Raw genomic sequence first — 20,754 nt, forward strand, 5'->3', positions numbered from 1 at the left:
GTAACTTGGATGTCTATCAGTAGGTAAATGGATAAGGAAGAGGTGGTACATATGTAAAATGGAATATTAATCAACTATAAAAAAGTAATGAAATCTTGTCATCTGCAACAACATGGATGGACCTAGAAGGTATTGTGCTGAATGGAGTAAGTCAGACAGAGAAAGAAAAATATGATATTTTTCACTTATATGTGGAATCTAAAGAACAAAACAGAAATAGACTCATAGATACAGAGAACATTTTGATGGTTGCCAGCTGGGAAAGGGGTTAAAGGGGGTGGGTGAAAACTGGGGAGGTATTAAGAAGTACAAACTGATAGTTACAAAATAGTCATGGGGATGTAAAGTATAGCATAAGGAATATAGTCAATAATATTGTAATAACTATGTATGGTGTCAGATGTGTCCTAGATTTATCAGGTTGATCACTTCATAAGTTATATTAATGTCCAATCATTATGTTGTATACCTGAAACAAATATAATTTTGCATGTCAACTGTAATTAAAAAATAAAACAGTTATTTAAAAAAGGCAGTCTAAATGTATTATTTTGTTTATAACTCTTCTCCTATGTGATTAAAAGACAACTGAATATAACAATAACTATAAAACTGTTTGATGGGTTTATAATATTTAAATATATAATTTATATGGCAATAATGGCAAAAAGGAGAAGGGAAGGAAATGAAGCTATAGTGGAACAAAAATTCTTAAGATGTCAGATGAAATCTGTAGGACAACTATTAAAATTATTTTTTATTATTATTGGGGAACAGTGTGCTTTTCCAAGATGTCAAGTCATTGTTGTTTCCAATCTAGTTGTGGAGGGCACAGTTCACGGGCCCATGTGGGACTTGAACCGGACGCCTTGGTGTGCTGAGCACCACGCTCCATCCATTGACCCAACCAGCCGCCCAGTGACTCAGCTCCACGCTCAAGCCCTTGCTTCTCACTGAACCATGTGGGAATCGAACTGGCGACCTTGATGGTATGAGCATCACGCTGTAACCACTGAGCATACTAGTTGCCCCCAATTTTTTAATAATGGGAAAAAACAATAAAGGCATTAATAAGGTACACAATAAGAATCTATTGAACACAACCAAAGACAGTAATGGAAGAATAGAGGAACAAAAATTACATAAGACATGTGGAAAAGGAATAACTAAATGGAAGACATGGATTATAATTTATCAGTAATTACATCAAATATAACCGTATTAAATACTTCAATCAAAAAGTAGAAATTGGAAGAATACAAAGAAACATGAACCACTATATGCTATTTAGAAGAGGCACATTTAGATTCAAAGACACAAATAGATTGCATATAAAAGGATGGTAAAATATACAATACAAACAGTAACCAAGAGACAGCTCGTATGGCTATACCAATATCGGACAAAATAAATTCTAATATAAAAATTGTTATTAAAGATAGAAAAAAATTTTATAATGACAAGAGTCAATCCATCAGAAATATATATATACACATATATACACACACATATATACACACACACATATATATATATATATATGTGTGTGTGTGTGTGTGTGTATATATATAAATTATAAACTGAGTCCCAAAATACATGAAGCAAAAATTGACAGAAATGAAGGGGGAAATAAATAATTAAACAATATTAATTGGAGATTTTATATCCCGCTTTCAATGATTGATAGAACACCTAGGAAGATCAACAATGAAATAGGAGATTTGAATAACACTAGCCACTAGACCTAACCAACATCTGTATTACACTTCCCCACCAAAATAGCAGAATACAGACTATTTTCAATTGCATGTGATACAGGGCAGATCATACTAGGCTATAGAATAAGCCTCAATAAATTTAAAAGGTTTGAAATCATATAAAGTGATTTCATATAAATTTCATATAAATTTCATATAAATTTCATATAAATCACATAAAGTTTATATAAAAGGTTTGAAATCATATAAAGTGGTTAATTCTAACCACAGTGGAATTAAATTAGAAATCAATAACAATACTAAAATTAGAAAATTTACAAATATGTGGAAATTAAACAACACATACTTAAATGACCAATGGGTCAAAAAAGAAGTCACAAGAAATATTAGAAAATATTTTGAGATGGATTCAAACAAAAATACAATATAGCAAAACTTGTAGGATGCAGCTAATTCAGTACTTAGAAAGAAATTTATAGCTGAAAATGCCTATATTATGAGAAGAAAGATTGCAAATCAATTATGTAAGTTTCCATTTTAAGTAACTAGAAGAAGGAAGTGAGAACTAAACTCAAATCAAGCAGAAGGAAGGAAATAATAGAGATTAGATAGGAAGTAAATGAAATAGAAAATTTTTAAAAAAACAAACAATTGAGAGCATCAATGAAACCAAAAGTTGGTTGTTTGAAAAGGTCAACTACATTGACAAGCCTTTAGTTAGACTGGTCAAAAAAAGAGAGCAGACTCAAATTACTAAAATCAGAAATGAAGGAGAGGTGGGCACTATTATTGACCTTAGAATAATGAAAAGGATTATAAGGAAATACTATGTCAAGAAATTATCTAACTTAGATGAAATGGACAACTTCATAGGAAGACACAAACTACTGAAATTGATTCAAGAAAAAACAGAAAATCTGAATAGACCTATAACAATAAAGAGATTGAATTAGTAATAAAAAGAACTTCCCACAAAGAAAACCCCAGGCCTTGATGTCTTCACTGATGAATTCTATCAGATATTAAAGAACAATTAATATTAATTCTTTACAAATTCTTTCAAAATAATAGAAAAGGAGAGAACACATTCCAACTCTTTCTATGAAGCCAATATTACCCTGATAACAAAATCAGACAAAGACATCACAACAAAAAGAAAACTACAGACCAATATCTATTATTAATACACATGTAAAAAATTACATGTGTATTAATTAATACACATCAACAAAATGCTAGTAAACTAAATCCAGCAAAATATAAAAAAGGACTATCTATCATGCTAATGGGACTTATCCCAGTAATTCAGGGTTAGTTCAACAGATGAAAATCAGTGTAACATGCCATACAAATAGAATAAAAGAGAAAAACAACACGATCATCTCAATAGATGAAAAAAACTGCAATTGACAAATCTAACATCTTATCATGATAAACACGCACACACACACATACACACACACACACACACACTTAACAAATAAGAAATAGAAACTTTTTTTTAACCCAATAAAAGGCATCTATGAAAATCCTACAGTTAATATACTTAATAATGAAAGACTGAAAGCTTTATTCCTGAGATCAGGAATAAAAACATAATGTATACTCTTGCCCCTTCTATTCAACATAGGACTGCAGGTTCTAGGTAGGGTAATTAGAAATAAAAGAAATAAATAAATAGAAATAAAGAAATAAAGTCATCTAGATTGGAAAAGAAGTAGTAAAACTATTTGCATTAGCAGATGAGATTATCTTCTATATATTCCTAAAGAATACACACACACACACACACACACGCAAATGTCAAACTAATAAATTCAGCAAGATTGCAAGATACAGGTCAATATACACAAATTGAACTATATTTCTATACATTAGCAATGAACAATCTGAAAATGAAATTAAGAAAGCAATTCCATTTACGATAGCATCAAAAGAAATAAAATATTTAGGAATAAAATTCACGATAGACATGCAAGACTTGTACACTGAAAACTATAAAAGATTGTTAAAAGAAATTAAAGATCTAAATAAATCAATATCATGTTTATGGGTTAGAACATTTAATATTGTTAACATGACAATAGTTTCCAAATTGATCTACAGATTCAATACAATCCCTATCAAAATCCTAGGTCGCTCTTTTCAGAAACAGACAAGCTGATCCTAAAATTTGTATAGAAATGCAAAGGACCCAGAATAGCCAAAACAAACTTGAAAAAAAACAACAAAGTTGGAGAACTCATACTTCCTGATTTCAAAGTTTATTACAAAACTACAGTAATCAAAACAGTGTGGTACTTGTCTTTCTCTGTCTGACTTATATCACTTAACATAATGTTCTCTAGGTCCATCCATATTCTTGCAAATGGTAATATTTCCTTTTCTTTATGGCTGCATAATACTCCATTGTATAAATATACCACAGTTTCTTAATCCAGTTGCCTATCGATGGGCATTTCAGTTGTTTCCTTGTCTTGGCTATTGTCTATAGTGCTGCAAATACCACATGATTTCACTTATATGTGGCATCTAAAGAAAAGAATAAATGAATGAACTAATCAGAAACAGTCTCAGAAACATAGAGAAAAACCTGAGGGTTGCTAGATGGGACAGGGGGTGGGGATAAGGGGGAAGGTGAGGGGATTAGAAAGCACAGTCAGTCACCACAAGATTACCACAGGGATACAAAAGTCAATTTGGGGAATATAATCAATAATGTTGTAAAGATTTTGTAGGGTATCCGATGGACACTTGTCTTATTAGGGAGACCACTCAGGGATGATGTAGATGCCTGATCACTGCACCGTACACCTGAAGCTGAAGCTGAACAACAATGAATGTCAACTATAATTTTATATATATATGGATGGATATACATACATATATATGGTTACAAGAAGCAAGAGTACAGCATTAGGAATAGAGACAGTGGAAATGTAGTGGCTGTGTGATGTCAGAGGTGTAGTGGATGGGGGAATGGGGGTTGTCATTGTGTGAGGGATATAAATGATAAATGTCTAGCTATTACATTGTTTTGTGCACCTGAAACTAAACAAACAAACAACAAACAAATAAACAAACCAGTGTGGTACTGTCTTAAAGCTAGACATGCAGACCAAGGGAATAGAATTGAGAGTCTGGAAATAAACCTTAACCTTTATGGTCAATTGATTTTGACAATGATGTGAAAATAATTCAATGGGGGAGAATTATCATTTCAACAAATGGTTTGAAAATATTGAAATGACTGCATATCCATCACACAAAAGAATGAAGTTGGATTCATATCTATCTCATCATACATAAAAATTAACTCAAAATGGATCATAGACTTAAATGTAACAGCTAAAACTATAAAAAATTTAGAAGAAAACATAGGAGTAAATCTTTGTGACCTTGGGTTAAGCAATGGTTTTTAAAATATGATATTAAAAGTATTAAGTGACAAAAGAATAAAACTAGATAAATTGGACGTCATCAAAATTTAAAACTTTTGTACTGAAAAATGATACCATCATGAAAGTGAAAAAGCAATCCACAGAATCGGAGAATATATTTGCAAATCATAGGCCTCATATCTAGAATATATAACAAACCCTTATAATTCAATAATAGAAATAAGCAATAGTTTCTGGTTCCAGAACAAGATGGGGTAGATTCACTTTTTTCTGCTCCTCTCTTCTAAATACAACTAAATATCCTGTAAATTACTCAACGAATAATGATAAAAGGATCCTAAAAGCTGGGTAGAGGAGGCAGCTGGCTAGAGACCTCAGGACCTGTGATACAAAAACACGGTCAGTTCCCTGAGTTTTCTTTTTATCCCCCCATTTCCCTGAACTGGGTGTTGGAGAGAACACCGTGTGGGCTGATCCACTAGCAGCAATGTCAGTTGCAAGGTCCTGGGCCATCCCCAAACCTACCCCACAGGTAGGGCATCGACAAACATTTCCAGGTACCTTTAGTGGCAATAACAACAAAGCCCTTTGAAACCGTAAAGGGTATGTTCTCCAACCATATGGAATTAAATTAGAAATCAATAACCGAAGGAAGTTTGGGGACTGAAAAATACAATAACCAAAATAAAAAGCTTACTGAACGGACTCCACCATAGAGTGAAAATGACAGGATAGAACTAGTAAACTTGAAGACGGATGAATAGAATTTATTCAATCTGAACAACAGAGCAACAACAGACTGAAAACAATTAGCAGTGCCTCAGTGATCTGTGGGACAATAACAAAAGGGCTAATGTTTACATCATCGGAGAACCAGGAGGAGAGGAAAAAGAGTATGAACTGAAAATGTATTTGAAGAAATAATGATAAAAGCAACCCAAATTTGGCAAAAGATATAAACCTACAGATCCAGAAAGCTGAGTAATCTCCAAAAAGAAATGAACCCAAAGAAACACACACCAAGACATATCATAAGTAAACTTCTGAAAACTACAGACAAAGAAAAAAAACCCTTAAAGACAGCCAGACAGAAATGATGCATTACCTATAAAGGAACACCAATTCGAATTACAGAAACTCTAATTTTGAAACCACGGAGGTCACAATAAAGTGACACATTTTTCAAGTGCTACAAAGGCAAATAACCTACCTGAAAATTAGGCAAAGAATTTGAATAGACATTTATCCAAGGAAGGTACACAAATGCCAAGTACGTAGATGAAAAGGTGCTCAAAACAACCAGTCGTTAGGTAAATACAAATCAAAACCACAGTGAGATAGTACCTCATACCCACTAGGATGGCATCATACAAAAAGACAGACAAGTAACAAGTATTATAGAGTCTGTAAAGAAATCAGAACTCTCATACATTGCTGGTGAGTGTGTAAAATGGTGCAGCCATGTTGGAAAAGTATCTGGCAGTTATTCAAAATGGTAAGTATAGAACTGTCATATGATCCAGCAATTCTACTCATGGTCATATACCCAAGAGAAATGAACACATCTGTCCACACAAAAACTTGTACACGAATGTTTATGGTAGCATTGTTCATAATAGGCAAACAATGGAAACAAACAAAATGCTCATCAACCAATGAATGGATAAACCAAACACATATGAATACAATAGCTATTTGAAGGAATGAGGTACTGATACAACTTGTTGCAGCAAGTACTGTACAACATGGACAAATCTCGAAAACACTATACTCAATGAGAGAAGCCAGTTGCAAAGGACCATATAGTATATAACTAAGTTTGTTTGAAATATGCAGAATGGACACGTCTATAAAGATAGAAAGTAGATTAGTGGTTGCCTGGGGCAGCAGTAGGAGGAGAAGAGGTAGGAAAGGGGAGTGTGATAAACGGAAAAATGGCTTCCCAAAAGATATCCATGTCCTAATCCCTGGGACCTATAAATGTTACCTCATATGGGAAAAGTGGGTCTTTGCAGATGTGATTAAGTTAAGGGTTTTGAAATGGGGAGATTATTCTGGATGATTTGCCCAGCACGAAATGTAATTACATGTATCCTTATAAGAGAGAGACGGAGGGAGATTTGAACACACAAAGGAGAAGGTGATGGGACAATGGAACAGAGTCTGGAGATGTTGGCCTTAAAGGGCAGAGTGACAAAGTCACAAGCCAAAGAATGCTGGCACTCACCTTAAGCTGGAAGAAGCAAGAGATACTTCCTCCCTTGAGTTTCCAGAGGAACTGTCGCCCGGCCGGTACCTTGATCTTGGTCCAGAGATACTATTTCCAACTTCTGGCTTCCAGAACTGTGAGACAATAAATGTCTGTGTGGGAAGCCACCAAGTTTGGAGTAATAGGAAACTAATACAGGGTGTGACTGCTAACGCGTATGGAGTTTCATTTTTGGGTGGTGAACATGTTGTAAAGTTGGATCGTGTTGATGTTTGTACAACTCAGTAAACATAGTAAAAACTACTGAAGTATACAGTTTAAATGAGTCCATTTTATATTATGTGAATTATATCTCAAAAAGGCTGTTAAGCAAATCTTTCTGACCCTGAATTAAGCAAAGATTTCTTAGATATGACACAAAAAGTACGATAAAAAATGACATATTAAACTTCATCAAAATTAAAAACTTTTGCTCATGAAAGATACTAATAAGAAAATAAAAAGGCAAACCACAGATTGGGAAAAATATTTGCAAAACACCTATTTAATTAAAGAATACATCAGAATATATAAAGAGCTTTCAAACTTCAATAATAAGAAAACAAATAAAAAATGAGAAAAATATTTGAGCAGATATTACCTTAAAGAAGATATATTGAGGATGAATGAGCATAATAAAAGATACTCAATATCATTAGAGAAATGCAAAATAAAACCACAATGAACACACCTAGAAAGGAGGAAAAAAACCCAATACTGACAATATCAAAATGCTAGCAAGAATAGGGAACTACTGGAAAACTGCTGGTAGAAATGCAAAATGGTACAGCCACATTGGAAAACAATTTGTCAATTCCTTTGAAATTAAACATAATCTGACCATACAACCCAGCAACCCCACTCTAGGTATCTACCCAAGTGACATGTAAACCTATGTTCATACAAAAACTTGTGTACAAATATTTGTAGTAGTATTATCTGGAATAACCCAAAATTGGATGCCAACCTGAATGTCCCCCAACTGAGATATCGAGGGTGGTTCTTCCATACAATGGAATCCTACTTTGCAATAAAAAAGGAACAAATTACTGATACACCCAACACACATTATCTCTAACGCATTACACTAAGAAATAGCTGTATTATATCATTCCATTTTTATAACATTCTGGAAAGGGCAAAACTGTAGAGGGGAAATAAACCAGATTAGTGTTTGCTAGGAACTGAGAGTGGGGCTGACTGAGGGGAGATGATTGCCAGGGGACATGGGGGAAACTTTAGGGGGGTAATGGAATGCTTCTAATCATAATGATGGTGGTGGGTACAAATGCCTATGGGTTTGTTAAACTCCCAGAACTTTCCACTGAAAGGAATGAATTTTCCTCTGTGTAAATCAGACCTTACTTTTTAAACGGAAATAGAAAGACACAGAAAACTATAATGCTGTATTAAGTTACTTTGTACAAAAAGCCTAATGTATACACATTTTTAGCAATTTTGACAAATTCTTCCAAATATCCCTCAAGAAACAATGAGTCTAGTTTATACCTCCTCTCTGAGAGGAACTGAGAATGTTTAGGTTCTTACACCCTCATCAGCTATCACAGTGATGGCACTTTTCACAATGCCTCACTTTGTGCGGGGCACAGAGCAGTGTGGATTCCAGGCACGTGAAGTCCCCCCAGGGGGACATTCCATCTCCTGAAGCCATTTACTGTGTTGACTGAGGAAAGGAAGGAAGGAAGATACCATGTGTGTTGAGAGGTGAGATAGCCTTTGAGGGAGAAATGTGGAAAAGGAGAAGTGGATGAGGAAAGCATAGTAGGTCTTCTGGGAGCTGAAAGGTCTGGAGTGACAACTGAATGTCATTCTTGTACCTCCCAACACCTAACACCGTGCATAGCACGGACGATTGTAAGAAGGGACAAATGAACAAATAAATAAGTTAAGAGACTTTGGGGTCAACAAAGATAAAACTTCCTTGGTTTGGGACTTGGGGGTTCCAACTCCATTCAAGACGGTGGCCATGCAACTTGAGAACGTTTTATTCTGAGTCCCATCAAAGGAGGAGAAAGTTCACATAGGTGAGTAGGGGGAGAACACATCGTCATGGGGCTCCAATTAGGTCCCCACAGCCGAAAGGAGCAGATGACACAGCTCTTGGTTGTCTGAAGTGTATCCTGATTCTTGGCCCTGGGGACTAAGTGAAGGGTGGGGTCTTGGGCCAAATGCTGGGTCATTTCAGCTGGAGCCCGGCGGCTGTATAGGCGAGATAGGCTTGCAGGGGAGGAAGTGGAGTGGGTATGCCTCTGTGCTGGCTGAGGGCCAGACCTAGAGGAAGAGGGGGCTGGGGGTGTGGTTTCTGGAGAAGAGGTGGGGGAGGGGAACAATGGTGTTGCTTTAGGAAGACTGCAAGAGGGAGCAGGAGTATGGAGAGAGCTGGTGGGTAAGTAGGCAGGACAATAGGACAGGTAGCGAAAAGGATAAGGATACGAAGACATGTTAGTAGTGAAAAGGAGAGGCAGCTTGTGTGTGTGTGTGTGTGTGTGTGTGTGTGTGTGTGTGTGTGCGCGCCCCCACATGTGAGAGCACAGGGGCCCCTCCCTGAACCCAAACCTTATGCTCTCAGTTTTACAATTTGCATCATTTTTACCCCTGCCACTCTAACCATGGCAAAAGTATGATTGCATTTGAGCACGTAGGGGGGTTATTTGAACAAGGGTGTGAGCATGAGTGACAGTTCTGACCAGCCCAGCCAGAAGTCGACAGAGAGAGAGAGGGAGACAGAGAGAGAGAGAGAGAGAGAGAGAGAGAGAGAGAGAGAGAGAGCCAGAATGAATGCATTTGGTGAGGGATAAATGAATGAATGTGAGTTTATAAGAAACTCCTTGTGAGCTTGTGTTTGTGAAAAATGTAGTATTCGAGATGCCTCGCCCCAGCCATACAGACCCTACCCCTGGGCCTCTGAACCCACAGGATTCCAGGGAAGTCTGTACCTGAGGTTCTGGAAACTTCACACCAGTCCCTAGATGGATTCCCTGTCTCAGAATAGGAGCCACGCCTATTGTACTAGTTTCCAGGAGGCAATCCAGAGAGTGTCTGGCTCAGAGTCTTCCCACCCTGCGAGCCCTCCCTGGGCTGGGGGCCCAGACTGGGTGGAGCAGCCACACCTGCCTGAAGTTTCGAGGAAGAGGGCGGAAACTGCAACGGGCACCACCCTCTCCTAGGCTCAGTGGGCTCCTGCGGTCTGCTGGTTACAATGGGTCCCGTGACTTCCTCACTTCCCTAAATGGGCAACTTCACTTTCAGAAGCCCAGGTCCTTCCCTGGCAGACATAAGTAGCCAACCCTGCATGGGCCTGGGGCCCGAACCTTGGATCCTCGGGGTGTCTTGGCCCCCTGCTGGCCTGTGACTGTCTCCAACTGGATGGAGCCATGGGTCCCACATTCCTCCTGCTGCTGCTGCTGCTGTGGCTCAAGGGCTGCATCTCAGGTGAGAAGGTGGGTGGCTTGGTGAGGGGGGACCGAATGACCTTTTCCTAGACCTTCCCTCCCCGATGTTTCTTGCCCAATGATCTTGTTTAATATTTTATGGAGTTGGAGGAGAGGGAGAAGGAGGCTGGGCTAACCTAGGGTAGATCTCCTTACCAGAGACCAATGAGAAGTTTCCATCCTAATACCTGGCCCAGGCAAAGCTAACCCAGATCTTACAAACTAAGGAAAAGCTCTGGACCCTTTCTGCATGCGGCCTCTTATCTACCAGTCTTCCTCGGGACCTCTGACCAGGGACACTCAAGTTCCTCACACAAAAAGCCTTCCCTTGGCCTCTATTAAAAACCCTGCTTGGTTGTTAGGGGAATCATTGTATCATGTGTGTGCCCTTTGAACTCACCTTTTCTCAGAATGCTGATGCCACTACCCCAGTCTCCAGGGGAAGCAATCCCTGAAGGCCTCTCCCACCTTACAGCTGCTGAAGTTCCTGGAGGGGGCCTCACCCAATCCTGCCTTCCTTGCTACCATGGCAACCGAGTTACCACTTCCTGCTCAGTTCTGGCCATGGTGGGGGTTGGCCAAACCCACTCCTCATCACCTGTGAGAGGGGTGGAAGGTGGACACAAAAGAACACAGTATCCTGGAGACTGTTTCCAAGGTTACCTCACCCATGCCCCTCCCCCAGAGAGGGCAGAAGAGTGTCTGCTGTGCAGACCTGTCCTGGGGTCCCCCAAACCTCCCACCCACCAAAAAATTGAGTTGGATCATTCTGTTTAGTGATGCTCAGAGAGGATGTTATCTTACTCCAAGCCTTAACTGTAGGGAGCTGGGTTGGAAACTGAGGCAGATGCCGGGCCGTTGGTTATCACAGTTTTGAGCTGCAGTGGAAAAGTCTGGAGCAACCTGCGTTTGGGAAAAGGAATCAAACAGTGAGCACCTGCTGTATTCAAGGCACTGTCCTGGGGCATGGTTCTCAGAGCCAACCTGAGACACATGAAGAAACATGTATGTTAAGAGATCTGCTCATGTGGTTAGTCAGTGGTAGGTCTAGAGTTTTAACCCATGTTTATGTAGACTCCAATTTGTGTGCTCACTATTCTGGCCTAGTGGGGAGTAACTTGTGTGTATGTGTTTGTTTGCAGAAGGCTCTGGGGTCGCACCCCAGCTTCTCCCTCTCCCTGTCCCTGATTCACCACCTCTGACCAGTGTACAGACCACATCTTATTCCTAGGCATAGAGTACAATGTATTGCAAATGAACAGTGACTAATTGTAGCATTCTTTGGCTTGCACTGGGTTGGGAGTTTATGTGCAATTTGGGGCATATTTAATCTATGCAACTAGCATTTTTTAAAATTAAACACCACCTAGAATGAACTAAGACAACTTGCTATTTAATAGATATCTATGTGAACCTATTTGTGAAATAAATAACTACTCTTATTTTTTTCAAAAACTAAGATTGGATTTTCCTATCCACCTAAGTGGTTTGTGCTCTGGAATTTCATAGCTTAATGACTTGGGTTTTGTCTGTGCATCTGTCTCACTACGAGCAAGTCCTGGGTCTGTCCCACAAGACTTTGAAGATGGGGCTCTTTTAGCTCTTTCCCATCAGGCTAGAAAATACTGTGAAGAAAGGGGCTGGTCTGATGAGGCTCCCTGACTGTCAGGCCTGTGTTTCCTCCATTAGACGAGGGCCTCCCTGAGGGGCTCGCTGCGGGCTATGCCTTTGTCTCCGCCATCAGATTGGGAATGCCCTGAGCATGAGGTCTGTGCCTCCCCCGGCAGACTGGGGGGAGGTCCCTCATAGTAGGGCTGTGTTTCTCCCTCCGACTGAGCCCCGTGACAGCCAGGCAATCTCCACCTTCTCTCCCTTCACCACGAGCTTCAAGCTGCAAGATGCCTCCTTCCTCCTCTTTTGCTAGACCTTGCTCAACAAGTTGTGTTCTCCCCAGGTGCCCCTGTCGAGAGTGTGTACTCCAAAGTGCAGCATTTTGAAGGGGAGACTCTGTCTGTGCAGTGCTCCTACAAGAGCCGCAAAAACCGTGTGGAGGGTAAGGTTTGGTGCAAAATCAGGAAGAAGAAGTGTGAGACTGGGTTTCCCCGGATCTGGGCACAGGGGCCACGCTACGTGCTGCAGGACGATACCCAGGCCAAGGTGATCAACATCACCATGGCGGACCTCAGGCGCCAGGACTCGGGCCGGTACTGGTGCATGCGCAACAGCTCGGGGACCCTCTACCCTCTGATGGGCTTCCAGCTGGAAGTGGCTCCAGGTGAGCAGGCCTGCTGGGGCCCTGGGATGGTGGGGTGTCTTCTCCTGGCCCTGCACTCCACTAACATCAGATATAATAATAATAATCCATCGATGGGCATGTTGCACAGTAGAGTTTTCGTCGTTCTTTTATAGACAGCTTCATGAACATTATTGCCACCATTTTATAAATGGTATCTCGAAAGTCGTACGTGCCTCTGACCTTGTCCAAGTTCACAGAGCTAGCAAGTGGCGGAGATGAAATTCAAACTCAGGACTCTCTGTGCTTTGTTTTATTCAGTCATCTGTGCCATATATATTCACTGAGCCCAGATTATGTGCCAGCCACTATTCTAGGCTCTGAGGGTACAGTGATGAGCAAAAACAGACAGTTTGGCCTTATGGGAGATGATAGGCAGTAGCACATCTTCAGACAGATAATTGCAGATACCAATAAATGATCTTAAGAAAATAAAACTGTGTGGTAAACTAGAGAGTAATTCGATGGTAGGAGGAACTGCCAAAGAACAGGGGTTCAGAGGCAAGTGACATCGAACAGAGCCCTTGAATGATGAGAGTTTTCTAACCCTGTGGAAATGTGGGTGCTTCAGATGGCATTCTAGGTGGTGAGAACTGCATGTGCAAAGGCCCTGAGGTGAGGTGCTAGGCCTGTATAAGGCAGTCCGGTGTGGCAGGTCCATACTGAGTGGGGGCACAAGGATAGGAGAAGGTTGGAGGGTCACACAGCAACCCTAAAGTCCATGATATGGAGTTCGAATTTTATTCCTAGTGTAATCGGGAGCTAGTGGAGAGCCGACAGGGGTGTGTTGTGGCTTATCTTCAAGATAATAATGGCTGCTGTGTGGATGGATTGTGGAAAGGTAAGAACATAGGCAGAGAGACCACTGAGGGTGCCCTGGCTGGAAATGGCAGTGTGTGGGGATAGAGTGTGGGCCCTGGAGGTGGAAAGAAGTGGAGTGGCTCAAATCTATGACCGTCAGACTTCCTGCCCACCCTGTACGATTTTGAGGTAAGACAGGATTTGCTCATGTGGGAGGTGAGCAAAAGTGAGAAATCAAGGATGACTCCAAGGTGTCCTGTTTCATCAGCAAGGTGGGTGGATGATGGTTCCATTTATTGGATAGGGTAGATCCGAAAGAGGAGCTAGTTTGAAGGAGGGAAATTAAGAACTCTATTGGGTCATGTTGAGTTTAAGATACTTTAGAACCTCAAGTGGAGAAATAAAGCAGGCAGTTGATGTATCAGCCTGCAGCTCAGGTGAGAGGTGAGAGCTAGAGATGTATTTGAAAGTATCTTAGTAAAGACAGTTTAAAGTTGAAGGGATTAGAGAAATCTATAGACAGAAAGTAGATTAGTGGGTGCCTAGGGCTGGAGGGAAGGAAAAGGTAATAGGGAGGTAACAGCTAAACGGTAAGTGGTTTCTTTTTGAGTTGAAAATATTCTCTAAAATTCACTGATAACGGTTGATAAACTCTCATTATTCAGGGCTCTGCTCAATGTCACTTGCTCAAGGTCTTCTCTGAGTATTCTAAAAACCATTGAATTTGACACTATAAATGGGTGTGTTACATGGGATGTAAATTAAATTATATCTCAACGTAGTTCTTAAAAAATCAAGGAGCTATGAAAGCTCTCCCTTGAGTGTAGAAAAAGAAAAGAGGAGGGCAAGGTCCTCCCACATTTATAGATAGGAAATGGTGAAGGGCCAGTGAAAGAGCCTGAAAAAAGTAGCTAATGATTATGAAATTCATTATCAACCTATTCTTGTTCCCCTCGTCCAATTATATCCCCATCTTCTGCGGGGCCTGAATTAGGCAACTGCTGTGTCTAAGATGAGGAACCAAATCTCATTCCTCCACTCTTGTTTGGATTTAGACCAGGGAAATAGCTGAAACCAGTTTATTGATGTCTTCATCTGTAGGATTACAAATATGAAACGGTTAGCGTATCCCTCTATTCTGTTACGTCAACTCTTACCTTCCATCTCTTAATGACAATTTGGGGGAAATTTCAACTTTGCAGACCTTTTCAGTTATTAGGAAATAAAAAATCCTCAGCCCAAGTAAAAGCTCAAATCTTCTAGCAATGTGTGCTCTTTTCTACTCCCCCTTGCGCCCCTTGCAGACCAGGTTTCATGGCACAAGGCACCTGAAGTAGAGAAGGGGAGGTACCCTGCTGCCTACCTCTCCTTCCTCCATCTCAGGAGGTGGGGAAGAGGGGGTGCCTCTCGGTCACCCTTTCCTCGTCCTCCCCCTTCCAACTCCTTGGTGTATTGGGCAGTCATGAAGAAGAAGGAGATGGTTGTGTGACTTCCCTGACCCTTGTAGGAGTTCTCTTTCTGTTGGATGCCACTCCTTTTCTGCCCAACCTTTTGAGATCCTCTATGAGGTGGGTGTCCCAAAGCACCTATTTGTGAGTTCTCTGAAGTGTCTCCCCACTGCTGAGTAGGAGATCAGGTTCCCGGTCAGCCTCTTCCCCTATGCCCACCCTCACCAGTGCCGCTTGTTCTGGGTTCCCTTGCCCAGAAAAACAGGCACCTTCCATGGTGACCCCCGAGCCCTGAAGAATGTGTCACTGCCATGCACAATCCCAGAATGCAGCAGCTTCCCCCCCAACCCCAATCTCTCTCCAATTTTCTTGTTCCCTGCAGAGAAAGACCTAACACTGTCCCCTTAGGTTGGACCTCACAACTACAAGTCCCTTCTCCCTCACCATCCATACACCAGTCTTTTTCTAGAAAATGAGATAGCAAAGGGCTAGTTTGATGGACAAGAGTAGCAGGACCAGTTTGGGTACCTCTTAGAAAGCCCCCAAGGAAGCTGTCTGACCAAGCTGCTTGTGGCGTTCTTTGGAATCGGGGCCTTTGCTCTTCCTTATCCTCATCTCTGGACCCCAGTCACTAATTATGGAGCAACTGGAAAAGTCCCTGTTCAGCACCAGAGTAGAGAAATCTCTTTGACCCACAGGAACATGGAGGGTCTGGAATGGACAAGAGAGAGATGGGATGGGGAGGGTGTGTCCTCTGGGCCCAGGAGGCCTGGCCGGGGAGGCTGCAGAAATTGTGAAGGTTTTTCCCTTCTTTACTTCTCTCTGATATCACCCTCTGAACAAACGCACACCAGCAGAGCAGAATCCTGGGTCCAAGGTCAAGGAGGAGCAGAGGCCCCACCCCCGCAGCCAGACAGCCGTTTCGGTGGCCACAATCTGCTTCAGCATCAAGGCCCCCAACTCGGTCTAACGTTCCTCCCTCTCTGGTCCCTCAGCCCCCACAACCAAAAGAAACACTCCTCTTACCCAGCTGGCCAGCATCCTCAAGAGCGGAATGGTCGTCACCACGGGCCAAGCCCCTCCCTCAGGCCCTGATGCCCCTTTTACAACCGGTGTGCCGGTGTTCACACCTGGAGTCCTCACCCTTGCCAGACTCTTGCCCTCCACTGCCTCAGGGACCATCAGCCTGGCCTCCTTGACGGGCTACAGCTTCACCAGCCCCTCCAGCCCGGAGCCCAGGAGGACCACGGAGCTCCAGACTGCGACTGCATCTCCCAGCAATGCCAGAGCCTCCTCTGCTGGCCCCGCATCCGTCTTCACCAAGGCTGGGCACCTGCCCACCAGATCGCCCACCACGCGACTGTGCCATACCAGCAGATCCCCCCTCGACAAATTACCCCCTATCAGGTACCTGTGGGACTTGGGGTTGAACGAGATCTTACCAGCCATGGCAACAATTCTTGGTGCCTGAACAGACGTCAAGGTGCAAATGTTATAGCAGACCTTCCCCTTTCAGCCCCCAGAAAGTCAGTCTGGCCTGTTGCTGAATAAGAGGTGGAGACTGGAAGCTGGGATGGAGACGTGACGTAAAGGATGGCATGGAAATGAGGCCAGGGGACGGAGAGGAGAGGGTCGGGACAGGACAAGGTGGTGGCTTGCCCAGTAGGAAGTAGGAAACGGAGGACGCTCTGATTTGGGTTCCCCCAGAAGCAGACTCTGAGATCAGGATTCGTGTTGTATTGGGAACACTAGGGAGAACGTGGAGCAGTGAGACAGGGCATGGAAGGCAGCGGGCAGAGGACTCCACCAAGCCGTTGTGGGCAGCAGGAGCTCAGTCCCCCTGGGGAAACTCTGGGGTCCAGTGTCAAGCAGCCACCAGAGGGGTAAGGGAATTCCCACTCCTGGGGGTCATCGGTAGAGGGCTGCCTGCCGTATGTGGCCTGGAGGGCACCAGTGACAACAGAAAGTCCTTAGGCACAAAAAATATTTAAATGGAGGTGCTGACCATGGGGGTACATGGGCGTGATACAAGCAAGAGATACCGGCAGGGCCCCTACAGCATGTGTTACAGACGAGGAAGGTGGGAAGACGCCTCCTCTGTCGCTGTAAGGGGAATAAGAATCTTGGTCTCTCCCATCACTAATGGGTGTCTCTTAGAGTTCTTGTCCTCAACGATGAGCAGGTTTGGGGGAATAAAGAGGAGAGGTGCTCCCTCCACCTGGGGACTTCCGCCCCTGAACTCTGAGCGCCTCACTTCCCTCCCCCACAGCTGGGTCCCCAAAGAAGAAAGGCCATCACTCCCTGCAGGGGCTGTCAGGGTTTCCCCTGGTCGGACTCCTCCCGTGTTAGGTATGCAGAAAAACGTGGGGAGGGGGAGGACCTGGTGCTCACCTCCCCACTCTGTCCCATCTCCTCAGGCAGCAGGATTCTTATCCCACTGTGCTTGTGGGAGTACTGACCTTCCTCTCAGTGCCTGTGGTGCTGATCGTGGTCTATGGGTTCTGGAAGAAGAGACACATGGGACGTGAGTAGAGCCCATCCTCCCGCATTCCCGAGGGCAGAGTACTGGGGGCTTGACACACTTTCCAAAGTGTCTGACTGCAGTCGGTCCCCAGGCAGTGTGTCCTTGCCAGTCAGGAGGACCGTGAGGCCCCCAGGTGAGGGAGGAGGGTGGGCAGGCTGGGCCAGGACAGCATAATCCTCCGGGGCTGACCTGGTAGGAAGTGGAGGGCAGAGCCGGAAGAGGCTGGGCTAGGCCGGAGCTTGGGGGACGGGGAGCAGGAGCCTTGTCCTTCATCTCTCTTTCCGGTCCTCACAGGCTACCGCGTGTGCAGGGATTCTGCTAGACCCTGGAAGGACCCACCTGGACGGTCGGAGCCCCCATGGAAACCTGCTTGGTCTAAGGCCACCTACGGAGTGGGGGAGCTTCTCCCAGAGGGGCCCCAGGAGGCCAGAGGAGGAGTGAAGTTGGGGACCTATCTGGATTGGAGCCAGGGTGGGGGCTGAGGACTTGTGCAGAGGACTCTGGCCTTTCCAGAACCAGAGGCTGCACTTTACACACAGTCCCCCTGGGCTGCCAGGAACCTGCGGCGGGACCCAGAGTGGAGGACACCAGGCAGTGAGCCCTGGGGGAAGCCACCAAGGGATTCTGCTGAGAGCCACAGGCCCCCGGGCCCCCGCTGGATGACAGAGAAGCCCCGACGACGATGCTGTTTACAGACAGAGAACCTCAGCTCCCTTTGGCCTCAAACCTCTTACTACTACGGTGAAGGGAGCAGGGCTGGGGGGTGGATCGCTGCCCTCTCTTCACCAGAACCCTGTGTCCTCAGCTTCCCTTTGCTCCCTCCAAGCTTCTCCATGCACTTGGAGAAGAAAGCGTCCCAGAGGAAGCCCATGTCCCTGTGACCTGCCCTGGAGAAGGAACAGTAACTAAGAATTGGGGGTCCGCAGAGGCATCGGCAGCAGGGGACCACAGAGATGTCCAAGCCCTCACCCCTCTGGGCCATGCATCTTCTGACCGGCCTCTGGATGTCCCCTGCTCTTGGCACCTACTGGTCCCTCAAGTCCTGGGAGCCAGCAAGCCCACACTCTCAGTGCTGCCGCCTGCTGGCTGGCCCCTCCTGGGAAAGCTGTGACAGAGCCCCTGAGAGCCCCTCTCAGCGGCAGGACCACCTTGTCCCCAGACTAAGGTGCAGAGGCTGAACTCAGGGCTCTCTCCCCCAGTTTCGACACCTGAGCTCCAGGTCTGAGCTCCTGGAGGGGACCGAGGGCCCTCAGAGTGCAGTGAAGGGAGGACCAGGGCTCACAGAAAGGGGGGAAATCACCATCCCCACCCCCACCCCCACCTCCAGGGAAAAAGAGGAGCCACTTGTGACACAGCAAAGACAACTCAGCTGACCACAACCTGGAGAACTGCCCGGTGGGGGCAAGATGGGGAAGATGGAGCCAAGGAGCCTGGGGAGTCTGCCCCTGCCTCACAGGCTCATGGTTGAGACTTGGCCTCTATTGCGGTGAAGGCTGGAGGATACGGGCTGGATTCCTCCCCTGGAAGGGAGCTCCACCAGCCTGGAGTCACTGGAATAAGCACCTGGGTACAGATGTGGCATTTCCACTCTCGGCCCTGAGTCAGGGACCTCCCGGGGGGGAGAGCAAACACCACAGTCAGGAGGGTGACACAGTTGGAGCCATGGTGGGGCCTTTCCAGGATGCATGTGAGGAGAGAGGAAGGGGCAGGGGGTAATCACAGGGGACAGCGGGGAGGAGGCACCTCTTCCCTGTGTCCAGGAGGGGGCACTAGAGGGGAGATTCAGACTGAGGAACTAACTGGCCCCGTGTCAGCACACACACACACACACACACACACACACACACTGACACCTGTCCTCATCAGGAGGGGGTGGCCACCAGCTGGTGTGTAACTAGGTGGGGGTCTTAACTCACCCGGGAGAAACAGCTCACTTCCATCCACCCTGATGGGACTGCCTCCTTGGAGAGCAAGTGTCTGGTGGGAGAGTGTGACAGAGGACTCAGGACTGGGACTCGGGTGCCACTTGCCCCCTTGTGACCCTGTGCAACTCACTAACCCTACCAGGCCTCAGTTTTCCTCTTGTGAAAGGGGACACTAATTCCTACCTCAAGGCTGTTGTCAGAATAAAACGAAAGAATGTGAACCTCATACACCTGAGTAAGTGCCTCGTGGTTGTCGGTCCTTTTCAAGTTCTAACATTGTTTGTCACGTTCTACTTTTGAGACCTTAGGACTCTTACTTCTCTGTTTTGTCCTGGATTATAAAGGGGTAGGGCAGACGGAGGGGAATATGGTCCCTGGGTGGTGGGTGCTGGCCCCAGGCAGAGGCCTTGTCTGTGCCCCGATGTCAGGCGGTCGCTGACATCAGGGTGACCACCATCCTTTTGGCCCAGGATGAGGGTCTCCTTAGCCCGGGCAGACCTGCATGTGCTCCCATTCGTGGGGCCTGGTCCCACATGAACCATGGATGGTAAGGAAGAACACGGCACTGAGAAGGAGGTGCTGTCCCCACTGCCCCAACACCTCGGGGCCTGGGTGGCCTCTTGGGGACTCCAGGCCTCTGGGACATTTGCCTCCAAACCCTGGCCTCTCACTTCCGCCGTCCTCTTCTTACCCTTGTCTCCAGAGCTCCAGGGGGAACCCAGATCCCAGCAGATCCAGGGCAGGCAAGGGTTCCAGACAGGCTGGGGCTGAGGCCACCTTTTGTGGGTGAGACGAGCAAGCTCCCAGAACAACAGGCTGAGCGGAGTACACCTCTGAAAGGCTTCCTGTCTGATGGAGGGAAAGAACAAAGAAAACCAGACTCCCAGGAATGTTTGGGATGTTCTTGCACTGCTCAGGCGGACCTGACCCCTCCTCCTGGGAGG

General features: G+C 44.7%; 1 protein-coding gene across 1 annotated transcript; it reads left to right on the forward strand.

Moving 5' to 3' along the window:
* Window positions 1-10,762: 10,762 nt before the first annotated feature.
* Window positions 10,763-20,037, forward strand: TREML2 (triggering receptor expressed on myeloid cells like 2; the record flags this gene model as incomplete). Its single annotated transcript, XM_081043024.1, has 5 exons — window positions 10,763-10,820; window positions 12,774-13,094; window positions 16,357-16,768; window positions 17,779-17,885; window positions 18,180-20,037. The coding sequence occupies 5 exons, from the start codon at window positions 10,763-10,765 to the stop codon at window positions 18,365-18,367; spliced, it is 1,086 nt and encodes a 361-aa protein (XP_080899150.1). The 3' UTR covers window positions 18,368-20,037.
* Window positions 20,038-20,754: the final 717 nt, after the last annotated feature.

Source organism: Rhinolophus hipposideros (genome assembly GCF_964194185.1).
Source record: "Rhinolophus hipposideros genome assembly, chromosome: 3".
Taxonomy (NCBI): Eukaryota; Metazoa; Chordata; class Mammalia; order Chiroptera; family Rhinolophidae; genus Rhinolophus; species Rhinolophus hipposideros.